The sequence below is a fragment of the Ruditapes philippinarum genome, unplaced genomic scaffold, assembly GCF_026571515.1.
Source record: "Ruditapes philippinarum isolate M1 unplaced genomic scaffold, ASM2657151v2 ctg5563_1_1_1_1, whole genome shotgun sequence".
Classification (NCBI taxonomy): domain Eukaryota; kingdom Metazoa; phylum Mollusca; class Bivalvia; order Venerida; family Veneridae; genus Ruditapes; species Ruditapes philippinarum.
In genome coordinates this window covers 1-14199 of record NW_026859854.1, presented here as the reverse complement: position 1 = coordinate 14199, position 14199 = coordinate 1, and the positions used below count along the sequence as shown (strand labels likewise).

Below are 14199 nucleotides of genomic sequence, written 5' to 3'. Positions count from 1 at the left end.
CGGTGCATGCAAATTGCCAATCGTGATAATTTGTGTATCTGTCACACATGTTAACTATTAAACATCATAAGGAATTGAAAATATAGAAATAAACTCTCTAACAAAAATGTCAAAGGAAACTTGCGACGAAGAAGTAGATCTAACCTATGAGGAATTTTTACTTGTCCATCAAAACCAATTGGAGAATTCATGTGTACCACAGCTGTACTGGGCAGCTCTTTTTAGAAAGTTGAAAAATGAGGTGACCAAGCTACCACCAGTTATTTGTAAGCCCAGCCAGCAGGGACTATGGAAAGTATTGCCATAGTGTAAATGTAATTCTTGAAATAAATATATATGTGTCTATATAATTTTTTTTCTGGAATTACTTTTTACACTATTACAGTACTGTGGCCATAGACCCCAACTTTTTTTACCAGTCCACAGTCAATGAATTTTAGATTTTGAAATTACTGCCCTGAATTCCAGTTTTGAATTATTCTACTGTATATTTAGCTAAATTTTCTTAAATTTTACACTGGCCTGAACTAATTTACACTGGCTATGGGCCCTTAGTAGTGAGTTGCGGGTGTGGACTTTTGTTTGTCAGACTATACACATGTATATTTTTTGTTTTAGAGGTGTCATTCGGTCTAATGCACTGTTTCCTTTAACAATCGGAACACCTTAATGATTATTCCTTAGCCTGAATTAGTTGCCGGATGATTTTCATTGACTTACATTAAAAAAATTAAACGGTGGTGCCCAACTAAGAAAGACACTGAAAATTTCTCTGATAGGTATAGAAATCTGTATATTTTTTAGTTGTTTTTATTTGCTTCCCTTTTAAATATGTATACAGTCAAGAGCTTTGGCAAGCAGAAGCCCGGGTCCACAAGGCCTTTGATTTCCCTGTAATATATTGATGGCAAAAACTCGTTATATCTTAGTCTTACTGTACTAAATGTGTTGTATTGAATTTACTGTCAAATGCCATAAAAAAAACCTCTATAATATAACTTTGATTACATCCATAAAACCATTTTCACATATCTCTTCAAAAATAAGTTTGCCAAACAAGTAGTTTGCAAAAATCACTATTATTTCATTGTAAATACCAATTTTTCTGCTTAAGACCGTCAACTAATCCTGCATGATTTCTTTTTTTATATTGTTTATTTAATTTATTGAATAACACATATAATTATGTAGAAGACTAATTACTCTGTATGTCACATGTTTTAAGCTTGATGCCTTGTATTTAACCCACACTTTGATTGTCTTTTATTTCAGATATTTGATGCTGGTGAGGTGTTCCAGATTCAGTGTGTTGAACAGGAGGTAGATGATGAGGTCAGTGAGGGAAATGAAGAAAATGCTGCCAGCAGAAATACTTGGAGAGTTATTGTCAATAATGAAGACGGGATCAAATGCATCGATAAAAAACAGTAAATTACTGTGTCTTTGTTCAATAATTTTCAAGGAACTAAACTGCAATTATTATTTCATTTTATGTATTAATTTTATTAGTAATTGCCTTATCTGTATTCCTGTCTGAGCCATCTTATAGTAAACAAAACAAGGCATTCCTTTCAATGGGGCAAATTAATGATTATCCTCTACACAACAAAGTACAATAGCTGTAGAAATTGCTCCAAGGTCAATTTAATTGGCCTGGGCATCAATCAGTCTGCAAAATCACTTTTGTTTTGTTTGAATTCTTAACAGTTTCTCTTTAAATTTGCAACAAATATTCACTATCTAAAACAATGTGTCACATGATTTGGGTCCTTAGCTCACAGAATTTAAAGACCAAACATCAAGTCTGTCTGTTCAGTCAATTGCCTTATCATTGTTTGAAGGAGTTTTGAAATTACTTGGCACAAACATTCACAAACATAAGACCTTGTTTTTGATGCAATACCCAGACCCATTACAAAATGACAAGGGTTAAGGCTACAGTGAGGTCAAAAGCTGAGAAAGGAGTCTTAGTGTCTTGTCCATACACTTTGTCATCCCTTGATAGATTTTGAAATTACTTGGCACAAATGTTCACTATCCTGAATCTAGCACAGATTCTTTTGTCAAGCATATATTCTGGATCTGTATTATGTAATCTTAAGTTGTATCATAGTTCTGGGACCTTTCTGATGAAAATGTGTCAAGAGTTAAATTGTATTCATATACATGCACATTGCGTGAACTGGTGGAGCACAGGAATTAGTTACTAGCACTGCAGAGCATACCCATTGATTGGCTAATTTTTTGGGGAGTTTACTTATTGTCACGGCAGAGAAAGGGATAGGGATAGAAAAAATGTTCATTGGTTACTTCTTTTCTGGGGTTTCATTTTGTGATAACGGGGAAAGTGTTATTAGTTTTGACTATGATGCAAAAGAGAAAGAACATCAAAACACTCAGCAATCTGATTTATACTGGGGGGGGGGGGTATTCCTTCTCATACAAATCAGATAGCAAAGTGTTTGGATGCTCTTTCTATTACTGAGACAATGTTCAATTAAAAAATAAATGTGATTAATCCTATTAATTTAGCAAAAACTTAGTTTTCAGTATTCCAAAGAAGGTGCATGTTTGTTAAATTTCTGATTTTTGAGTAGTCAGTCTTTAATGGGTGTTCTAAAGATTGCATTTATTTGATCTTCTTTAATATGAGTATGAAAAGTTTTCATTGGGGTAATTTTCTCTTGATCAGTTTTACAATAGTTCATGTATTGTAATGGGTATAGAAGTTTGATTGTATACTTTCAGTATTTACCTTATTGATCATGCATGGACATATCGTGTACATGAAGCAAGGCAGTACTTGATGCAAGTAGCAGGGCTGAAGGAGAGGATGTGTGCATTGATGGACGTCCCAATAGAAAATAGAGAGGAGAAAGAAGTAATAGATGATATACTGAAGGAAATGTGGAAGTTAGTCTTTATGTTAACTTGTTAAAACTTGTAGTACAATGTTTTAGACATTTGTTTCCTTAATTGGTAGTTTAATAATTGAGCATTATTATCTAATATTTCTGTAAAAATTTACAAAACTTAACTTTAACTGTTATGAATTAGATAGTAAGGGACGAGTCTTGATTTTGATTTGGGACAATCCATTGTTAAGGATCTCAATGTTAAAATGCTGTAAACTTTGAAAATCAAGAGCAGACTGGTATGACTATTCAACTAACATTGTAAGGTAAAGTAAGTCACTTTTCACACTGTATTCTAAGAGGTAGAGAAAGTTTGTATTGTGACAGATTGTTTAAAAAAATATATTTGTCTTGCAATTATTGCCATTTGTGATGATGGCTAGTTAAATATTAGTGGTGCAACATTAAAATAAAGATATGTTGTTAAATTGCGATACATTCAATCATTATTGTCGCAATACATTGAATATTGAGAAACAATGTAAACTAAAGGTACTGTTTACTTTTGAAATGTTAAAAGCTTAACAAACGTTTGATTACCCTTTTTTGAAATATATTGAAAAGAATGTTTTTGATACTTTAAACCTTTATAAAACAATAAGAAATAAATTATTTTTTATATTTACAAAGTTGCAATGCTTTTAATAGTCAAAATACTTATGTGGTATATCTTGATCTAAAAAGACAGATAAAAATCACTGTATGAGTTATGTATATGCGGATTCTCCATTACAGTGTATACATTAGTTTAATAACAGTTTATAGTTGCAGTGAAGTATTTTGTTATTAAATGTATTTCTTTTACACATATTTTAGGTTTAATAACACATACAGTATTGGGAACTATGAACTAGTAAGTTATGATATTGCACATTGCTATAACATCATTGTAAGCATAGGATTAGTTTTTTTCTGAGAGTAGTGCAAGTTTTTTGCTAAGGCAAAGAATGAAATTTTGAACCAGCACTGAAAGTTTTCTTAAACCTTGTATGATTTTACCTGAGTCAAAGTGGCAGCTGGAGCAATCGGCATCCACCACTTTCTTTAATTTACTTGTTAATACTTAATTACAACATTCAATCGCTTTTAACTCACCAGAATCAAGAGTTAATGCTTTACTATTGACTGTCATTTCATATTCAATTTCCAATGCATGTTCATCTGATAAGGAATTTATCCATTTCTTTGCAAGTTTCCTCAGTGAACACTTTAATATTAGTACATAGAGAGATAAGAATGTGTTTCAATAGGCTTAAGATTGTTATTGAATGTCTTAAGTTATTTACAGAAACATTATGGTATTAAAACAGCCTTCAGCTTTTATTTTCTGTTCGGAAAACAATTGGGAAAACAATTCTGTGTTGTTTCGAACTAAGTATTTCAGTAATTTTAGCTTGGAAAAATACATCATATCATTGTTAAACCTTTTTCAAAACAATGATCCGAGGACTATTTATAACATGTCAGTGACATTCATGTCTAAAATTGAAGATTTTCTAATATAAATATATAGAGTGGATCGGTAGATAAGAGGTATTGAGACAAAGGGGGTTTCCTTATTGTTTATGTATTTTCCATCTTAATTCTTTTGATTTGACAATTATATGATTTTGTTTTGTTTGTTTTGGGTTTTACGTCACATCGACACAGTATAGGTCATATCGCGACGTTCCAGCTTTACTGGTGGAGGAAGACCTCAGGTGCCCTTCCGTGCATTATTTCAGGCACGAACGGGCACCTGAGTAGAACCACCGACGTTCCGTAAGCTAGCTGGATAGCTTCCTCACATGAAAGAATCCAAAGTCCCTGTCGGGATTCGAACCCACAGCGGTGAGGGGCAAGTGATTTGAAGTCAACGACCTTAACCACTCGGCCACGGACGCCCAACAATTATATGAAATGATTTATCTAAAAATAACATATTTAAATGCTGAAGGTCACTTTATTAACATTCCTGTATAAGTATATAATTTCTGTATACAGGGTACAAATGAGCGTCTTCCTATATGGTATGTAATGGATGAGTTTGGTTCCCGTATTCAACATTCAGACATGCCTTCATTTAAGATGGCACCTTTCATGTACGGACCACAAAATCTGGCATTTTCTATCATATGGCCAGTTAGAGATTTGGAGAAAGGAGGTGTGTATAATTTAAATATTTATTATGCAAGCATCTTTACAAATAATTCAATTCTTTATAATGTATGAATGATACCAGGTTTAATAATAGTATCAACTATAAGTTTATGTCTTACATATTTAAGAATTTTCATCTTAAGCAGAGTACATATGTAGCATGTTACTTCATATACATTGTTGATGTTTTTTAGTACAATATCAATAACACATTCATTTGATAACATAAAAAACATTTACAATTTAAGTTCAATATTTTGCTTGGTGAAAAAAAAAAGATTGACCATTTAGCTATCTGTACTTCTTATTACATTGTATGCCTGTAACATACGGTAAGTGATACACTGTATGATTGATTATATACATATATCAGTATTAATTTTACATGATAAGTATGTTTTAACTATTATGTATTATATTAAGCATGTCTGTTTCTAAGAAAAACTGCTATGTTAACGTTGCTGTCATTAAAATAGTAAAGTTACTATGATAGCAATGCAAGTTCATTATTGCTTGCTATACAAGTAAATTATTATAATACATTGTTTGTGTATTCTAAAGTGTACATTGTTTTAATTGTTAGAGCTCTACTTCAATAATTTTCAGAGGAAGTAACCAGAGATTATGTACCAAATATTCAGCATCCAGTAAGGAGAAAAGCTCTACTGTTACCCTGGATACCGTGTGACTTTACAGATATTTCATATGAACAACCAGAGCCTGATCCTTCTTTTTTCTCTGTAAATATTTGTATCATACTAGTATGATCATATGTGTGGAATTAATTCTTCTGTGTGAAAATGATTTACAATGTAGATATTAGTATGAAAAGAGATAGAGGAAATTTCAATATTTAACAATGGTATTAAAGTTATGTGCAGCTGACTGTATAGTGGAGCAAATCCTTCTTCACTATACTTTTAATATTTTATTCTTTTAAATATTAAGATGGAACATGTGAAATATAAGTATTGAAAGTTGCATTATAAAAGGCAGAAATTTTTAATAGTTCTCTTTTTTTTTGACAATGAACATTTGAAATATAAGTATTGAAAGTTGCATTATAAAAGGCAGAAATTTTTGATAGTTCTCTGTTTTTTTGACAATATTCATATTTACATGTAATTTATATGACCCTCAAAATGGTGGCCATGGAAGGATATTCATACTATGTGAAAATCTGATATTTTACTTCCATACTTTCCTCTAATATTTCTTTAGAATTATGATATCCAATGACATTCAGTTAAAATTTTACTGTATAACAGGCACACAGGATAGAAGAAGACACAGGACCAGGTCTGACAGATGTTCCTCCACTACCTACTGACAGGAAGTTAAAAGTTTGTCTAGATTACCCACAATCCCCAGAACTGACGGACAGCAGGTTTGTAATGGTGGAAACTGGTGAAGAGGCAGACATTCTCTGGACACGCCATAGCTTCAAAGAGTATTGGTATGTTAACATGACATCATGTTGACTTGATGAAAAATGACAACTGTGCCACAAATTCTAAAATAAAGTGCGTTCTAGAATAGGGATTATGATAAACATTATGCATTTTACACACAAAAATGGTAGTAATTGATATATATGGCTTATATTATTATATTTTGTTTTCCTTGTTATGAAATTTAACAAAGGTTATTATATGTATTTCAGTTCCCTTTATGGTGGAGGCACTTACAAATACATTAATCAGTTTCCAAGTGAACAGTGTTTAACAGTAAAAGATTTGTTACCAATTGTGTGTCGACGAGCAGGGAGTGGAAAGTTTGATCCAGAAACCCTGGAAGGTTCACCAAAATGGTTGCCAGTCTCATTTAATCTAAATACTGAAATGGACAAATTTGTTTCCTACTTTCAACACCGAGAAGAAAAGTAAGATTCATATTTTTTTATATGATCATTCTGTATATTAACAACGTTCAGTAAGTTGTACAATTTAACTAGCTTACTGTTTTGAATTTGTAGCCTATAATATTAGTGTGATTCAGTAATAAAATGATGGTATGTTTATGAGCATGGTGCCAGTACATAATTTCTAGTAAAAATTAATTCTATGCAAGTAGAAATCACTGGTATCACAAAATGGAAGACAAAATAGCCAAACCAAGGGACTGAACAACTAAACCCCATAACAAATGTATTGAACTATCATAACACTCAGAAAATGAGGTGATGATTCATATCGGCTGATAACAAGTTATCATTTCTGCTTGTTTGGTCTAAATTGTTGTTGCAGTGAATAAATTAATTACTATTACAGAGGTTTGGATAATGTGTGGATTTTGAAGCCCTGGAATTTGTCTAACTCAGCAGACATTACAGTTAGTAATGATATCAACCAAATTGTACGCTTCTCTGAAAGTGGACCAAAGGTGAGTCTATAAAATGTAGTTAAATAATTGTTCCACTTTTCATTTGCAATTGATCATTATGTGTTGATGACTTTTCTATGCCTTCCATACTGCTTTCTTCTCTCTGTTGGCCGACAACTTTAACTTCAGCCTTTATCTTGTGTACAACATACCTGTGAACAAGAGCTTCATTGTACATTTTTAAATACGACCCTTGCTCTTCAAGGTCATATACTAACATGAGCACTGCAATTGCCCTGGCAACATTCATCTGTTTTATGGCAACAACTAAAAGAAATAAATTTGAGTGTGTGTGGTGATGCGAATAATTGCTAATGTGTAACAGTAATGTATTAATGAAATTCTTGTAGGTCTCACTTGCAGATATGATTAAATTGTTATGTATGTATTATCCTACATGAAATCATGGAAATATTATATATTTATAGATAGCATGTAAGTACATCTCGGACACAGTTACTATTTACAGAGAGGACATCAAGTCAGATGTGAAGGTGGACTTTCGTTTCCTTGTGTTTATGGCCAGTAAAAATCCACTAAAACTTTGGGTGTATAAACCATTTAGTGTCAGAAGGGGGCACAAGTAAGTATAAGTAGTTGGCACCATGATAGTACTTGTGTTTGCTTAAAGGGACTCCGCTGAAGTTTTTTGACATGACTAACTGGAAATAATTTTTGGTGAACAATGTTCCATTTGATGTAGACCAATAACCACCTGTGTACAAAATTTCGCTTACTCTGTTTTTTTTTGTTTTTTTTAAATAATCATTCTAATTTTGAAAAGTACTGAAAATTGAAATATTTTCTTTCAAATTGGGCTAAGAATAGCTCAAAAATACAATTTCCAATTTATACCCAAGTATATTGTCCCATTTGATCAATGTAAGTATTTCAAATTTTATGTTTTTAGGCTTTTGGACCTCAGTGGAGTTCCTTTAATTTTTTTTTCCAGTTGTCAGATATATAGAAAACAATATACTTTGTATGTTGTGGTTTTGCAAATATATTAAGTTTAAATGTTGTATGAAGTTTGATAAGTTGAGGAACATTGCTTTTACTATATTTTGTTAGTGAAGGAATGTGAGAATGCTAATTAATTATGAACATTATTATTATTAGTGACAAGTGAAGCCAATAAATTTCAAATTATAAAATTTCCAAGATATTACATGTATGTTTTAAACTTAAGTCTTAATTAGCTTGAAAAAGGGGAGTTGATACCAGAAACTAGTTATAATAAAATTTTAAACTAGTTCCAATGTCATGTGTTCCTCTCATATTATTTACATTTAGTTAATTCTTTATAGTTTATATTTGTTTATAGTGATGGTTTAATCATAATTTCAGACAGTATGAGCTTACCGACTTTGATGATTTCTTGAGACATTTGACATATGTTGGTCTCTATGAATATAACGTATACAGACCTGGTGTAAGTGTTTCTATTTTCCATATTTACTTGCATATCTTTGTCTCAGAATTGGACACTAAAAACCTTGAGATGATGTATGTACTTACAATTTAATAATAGATAATAAATGTTCAGTAATTGTTTATAAACACGTGATTACATCACACTAGATTAACTAGGATTTTGATAAAGAAACATTTCTTCCATTTGCCATTACAAGAGTGTCTGACTTTAATAATTTGATTTTTCCTTAATCTAGGTCATAAAATGTTGACTATGTTTTTATATTTTTTGAGTCATGTTTGTATATTTGTATGTTGATGACAATTGTTTATTTGAACATATGGACAGATGTATACAGAACAGTTTATAGAACCGTTTGAAGCTGAAAATCCAGGATTTAAATGGGAAACTATAGAGGTATATTTTTATTTTTATAATTATCTGAATAAAAGAACTGATCATTTAAAATATCTTATTGTTTGATGTTGTGTGTTGAAAGCAGCATACCTCCAGATTTATGCTCATTTTCATTGAAATTTTGAAAATGTATTAAAAGTTAAATACATGTATTGTTAAGTGAACAAAGAAAGTAATTAAGACATTGCAAACATCACTCATAACCCCAATTACCAAAAAAGAAGGTTAAAATATGCAAAATAGCCCTACTGCATTTTGGTAAATATCACCAAAATCACTTATTAATTGCATAAATATGTAAATTATTACTTGAAACTTTTTTACTTTCCTTAATATCTCAGAACATTTTTCTCTAGTTTGATTATCTTTGAAATATTTTGGCCTTCAACTGAAGGCATGCAGCTTTAATAGATAATGTGACAGCCAATTGGCACCTGTGTTACTTTTTTTTTCCAACCAAACAGGCCATTTCTGAGACATACTTGCTATGTTAAATACAGGCCAAAAGATAACCTAGGATATTGTTTAACAATTGAAGATAACATAAAAGTATTACAAAGGAATGGTTTTATTTGTTATTTAAGGCTGAAATACACAAGATGTTTCTGGAAGTATTCCAGGCAGCAACCAGTAAAGATCCCCCAGCAGGATTGGACATTTTCCCCTCTCTAGGGCCGTTTTTATGGTATTGATTTACTGTTACAGTGGAGCACAAATGAAAAAAGGTAAATTAAATGTTTTATTTATGCTAATGGTTTTATTCAGATGAACTCTGTATTCAGATGAACTCTGCGTCTTGGTCTCTGGTACAATGAAACTTGGTGTACAGCAAGCTTATGTAAGAGACTTGCTTTGGATTGTATTTGGGTCCCCCTACAGTCAAAGACACTGTAATACTAGAAATAAAAAAATAATCTGTTTCCCGTTTGAATAAGATATATCATTCCAACCTTATATGAAAATCATCTGCTGTAATTACAAAATGCTTGCTTATTTTCTTTTAGTTTTACTTCATTATTTATGATTTACATTGCACATAGTTACATTGTAACATTGCTTATTTAGAAAGAAATCACAAACAAAATTATACATGTAGGTGTATTTTCACTCTTATTACACTACATGTATATCTTAAATGGACTTGTCCATCTTACATTCTGGACATAACCGTTTATTATGTTTAGTGCAAATTCAAAATATCTGACTGAACAGCTAACAGTTTAGACCATGATCAGACGGCAAAGATGTAAATTCAGTTCCAGCCAGCAGGGTAAGGGTTAACATCAATGCTACATGATTTATATACTATATATATAACATGTAGTTATAATGAAATCAGATAACCCTTTTCCTCTTAATCTTGTAGGGAGAAGTATGTACAGCCGATGTTGAGTGAGGTTAACTTTGCCTGTGATTACACAAGCTGGATGGAAGAGTACCCAGAAATGTTAAATGATGCATTCAGTACATTATTCTCAATGATATCAAGGGGCGGGAAGATAGAGTCATACCTTTGTCATGACACAATATGTAAACCAGAAAAAACAATTACATGCAGGTGGACAAAATATCATGGAAGCAAGATATTTTCCAAAAGCACATGTCAAATAGTAAATAGCCTGCGAGCTTGAAAATGTTTTAGTGAGAAAATATTAAATTACTAAATGAATATTATTACTCATTGAATATTTTTTCATTAAACTGCAATAAGAACAGGTTTTAACGTTTTTAAGTTCGACTATTTGAACAAAAGTTGGGCTAAACTACTTACCCAGTTATACATGCAACTCTTTTACAATATCATATGTAAGCAAATATTAATAATACATGTACTTTCTTGAACTACACATTTATATTGGATCATCAAAGGTCACAATTCAAGGCTCATAACTCTAGCATGAATTTTAACTGAATTACGGCCCTTCATGCACTTGAAAATTTCCTGGTTAAAGTTTTGCATGCAAACATCGTCTATCTTCCAAAATTCTGAAGGTACATGTATCCACATGAAACTAGATGCAATGCTTTTGGATCATAATTGGCGGTGGATGTAAGTTGCACATACTGGTAACTCTTGGCATGAAATTTTAATGAAATACATCCATTTTAGAGATAGTAATTCTAGGGTCAATTTGCAAGACTCGTTTACTACGTCAAGTATTTTTTAATGAAAATTTGTTAATTCTTACACTATTCAGGCTGTTATTTTACTATCAACTATTGAGAAATTTTCGAGCAAACTCTCCTACCGACCGTCCTTGTTTTAATAACACATTCAATATTTTATTTTTTCATTTAATATAGGTTATACAAGAAAAATTTGAAATGAGCTTAAATCAGAATCTTATTTTACATTACTGTATAAATAATTAAACTATTAATTGTTAAACATATGTTATTTCACCGTAATAAGACAGACACCTGTCTAATCATTTAATTTTACTGTAATAACAACAAAGTAATTTGTTAAGATATTTTTATTTCATTAATGATAAAATTGTTTTGAAAATAGATTTTAACAAAGTGTCAATTGTTTTATTACATTGCATGGTATGCAGAAGACAGCCTAATACACAATTATATAATGTGCCAAAAAAGTTTTGAAAAAAAAAAAACAACAACACATCTACATTAGATGGTAACCTGTAAAAAAACAGGTACAAACAAGATGCAAAACTGAAAACTAGGGCTGTCATTGAATATCGCAATACAGATATATTGTCAATATTCTTCATCCGATACAATATCGATACAAGCTAAAATTCATTTCCGTTAGTAAAATATACCTCTATTTTGCCTAATTAGAGAAGTAACTTTTTTTCCAGTTTTCTGGGCTTACTTGGAAAATGTCAGTGACAAAAATAACAGAAAAACACTTTGGTTAGTTAGTAGTATTTGTAATGTCTAATACAAGCATGCACAACACAATGATCCAAATTTATAACACATATTTCAATGTTTTTCATTGAATCTATGTTCAAAGTTAATACATGATGTCATCAATATATCATTGATATTTGTCTCTGGATATATTGATACAAAATTTTTCATCAATGACAGCCCTGCTAAAAACAATATATAATTTTAAGGTTAAAGAGACCTTGAACTTTTACCAGTTCAATGCTTATACAAGTTTCGTAAATACCAATTACCTAAGATTCTTAATAATAGATGGTTTCAAATGAAAAAGTATGAAACCCTTTTGCATCCTAGGTAACCTTGATTCCTATGAAAGATGCAATATGAAGTAAACATTAAAACAAACAGGAGCCAAGTCTGAACATGATCAAACATTAAATAAAGTTATAGCAACATATAATAAATTTTAAAATATGACCTCGATAGGCAAGTTGGAAGTCCTGGAGAATTCAGAAAAATCAATAGGTCTAATACAGTTATAAATGACTGTATATGAATGTACTTGCACAATAAAGACATCTAAAATAACTGAGTTTGTTTTATCTTAATTTGATGGTATTGACGCAAGTAATTATTTCCGTTTCTAGATAGTTTCTTGTAAAATCAAGATTTTAAAACTTGTCTTGCACACAAAAATATATATAAATTATCAAGAGGATCTTAGCAAAGCTCTCAACTTTTTTTAACTGTCGTAATAATTTGTTTTCAGTCACACAAGGTTTTTTGGTGACTTTCCATCTTATCTGGTGCAGGAAAACTTCTGATAAAACTACAGACCTTGTGTAATGTAGCAGGGTAGCAGGATAGTTTTCTCACATAGATATAAAAATAAGTCCCTAACAAGATTCCTACTCACAATGGTGTGAGACAAGTCTTTGAAGTATCCATGTAACAAATATTTAATTTTATTAATGAGTTTGCATATTTCATTGAAAAAAATAATGAGTCCCATATCTTGGTACATATTTGATCTTTCTTAAATAATTTATTCCTCAACTTCATTTTATTTACTGAGATTAATGTGTGTTGCCAGAGGGACTTCAAAATTGCTGGCTCTAAAGCAAAAAGATTTAATTTACATTGTATATTTTCTACAGAATTTTCCATCTTCAAGTGTTCTGATTCTTCTACAGTTTTCTTTGACTTTTTAGGACTGGTACCTGGTTCATTATTGCCTTTATTTTTGTCTTTTTAATCCCTTCATTTTTCTTGTCTGTAGGTTTGCCAAGTCTTGTTTCTGCATATTAGTATTCTACCGAGCTGGGAACCAAATGCATCCTGGGATATGTTCTTCCTCTTCTTCACCTGAAAAATAATTTTACAATATTACCCTTGACATGTTCACTTCTGTATTTGAAATTTAATTGAATGTATCATCAATATGAAAAAGCTTAAGAAGAGATTATTTCATGTTTGGTCCATTGTGACAAAAGAGAACTGTACTTTATCATTTCATTTCTTTGAAGTAGAATCTACTAAGGTTATGGTATCAGTAAAATACTATAAATTAGGCCTTTTTATTTGCAAATCTATGAGAACAACATTACTGTAAAGATCATTTTACAACAGTATAGCCATTTATAGAAATTTCAAGAGAAATGACAATATGGATGAAACTTAATAGAATATTTGACTGGTAAACATCAATTCTTCCTTTGTATGTATGTATAATGTATGATCTCGGGAATTCTAATGAAGTTGTACTAAATAACTTTATTAAAAAGTCATCACATGTCTATTTTAATAAATAAAGTACTACTTGTACATTAGAATATTAAGAATAATAACTATACAGAGAAAAGGTTTATATCTTACAGTAGCTGTTTTTGGTTTTCTTAAGCTTCTCTTGTATAAATCATCTGAGGCAATCTTAGTTCTCCTTAATGTCAGGTCTATAGAAGGTCCCATATCTTCTAGTTCTATACGAGGTACTTTACTACCAGACTTCTTTAATATAATTCTGAAGTAACAGAGAATACAGAACAATTATTAGTCAAGACCGTGGCAAAAACA

The 14199-nt window shown here is 31.1% G+C and overlaps 1 protein-coding gene across 2 annotated transcripts; it reads left to right on the top strand.

Moving 5' to 3' along the window:
• The first annotated feature begins 23 nt into the window (after positions 1-23).
• Positions 24-9990, top strand: LOC132758121 (tubulin--tyrosine ligase-like protein 12). Of its 2 annotated transcripts, none has more exons than XM_060749634.1 (13): positions 24-241; positions 1273-1427; positions 2749-2913; positions 3732-3768; positions 4899-5058; positions 5661-5794; positions 6323-6510; positions 6718-6936; positions 7325-7436; positions 7865-8019; positions 8784-8868; positions 9199-9267; positions 9852-9990. In XM_060749634.1, exons 1-13 carry the CDS (start codon positions 107-109, stop codon positions 9957-9959), a joined length of 1722 nt encoding a protein of 573 aa, XP_060605617.1. In that variant the 5' UTR covers positions 24-106; the 3' UTR covers positions 9960-9990. The 2 variants fall into 2 exon arrangements, with proteins under 2 accessions (XP_060605617.1, XP_060605618.1); XM_060749635.1 differs by having other exon boundaries at positions 129-266.
• The last annotated feature ends 4209 nt before the right edge of the window (positions 9991-14199 follow it).

Bases quoted from the DNA above. Each gene is read 5' to 3' on its own strand.
- LOC132758121 (XM_060749634.1), top strand. From the start codon at position 107: ATGTCAAAGGAAACTTGCGACGAAGAAGTAGATCTAACCTATGAGGAA. The intron at 8,020-8,783 runs GTAAGTATAAGT...TCATAATTTCAG, and splicing joins AGTGTCAGAAGGGGGCACAA to ACAGTATGAGCTTACCGACT. The intron at 9,268-9,851 runs GTATATTTTTAT...TTGTTATTTAAG, and splicing joins TTAAATGGGAAACTATAGAG to GCTGAAATACACAAGATGTT.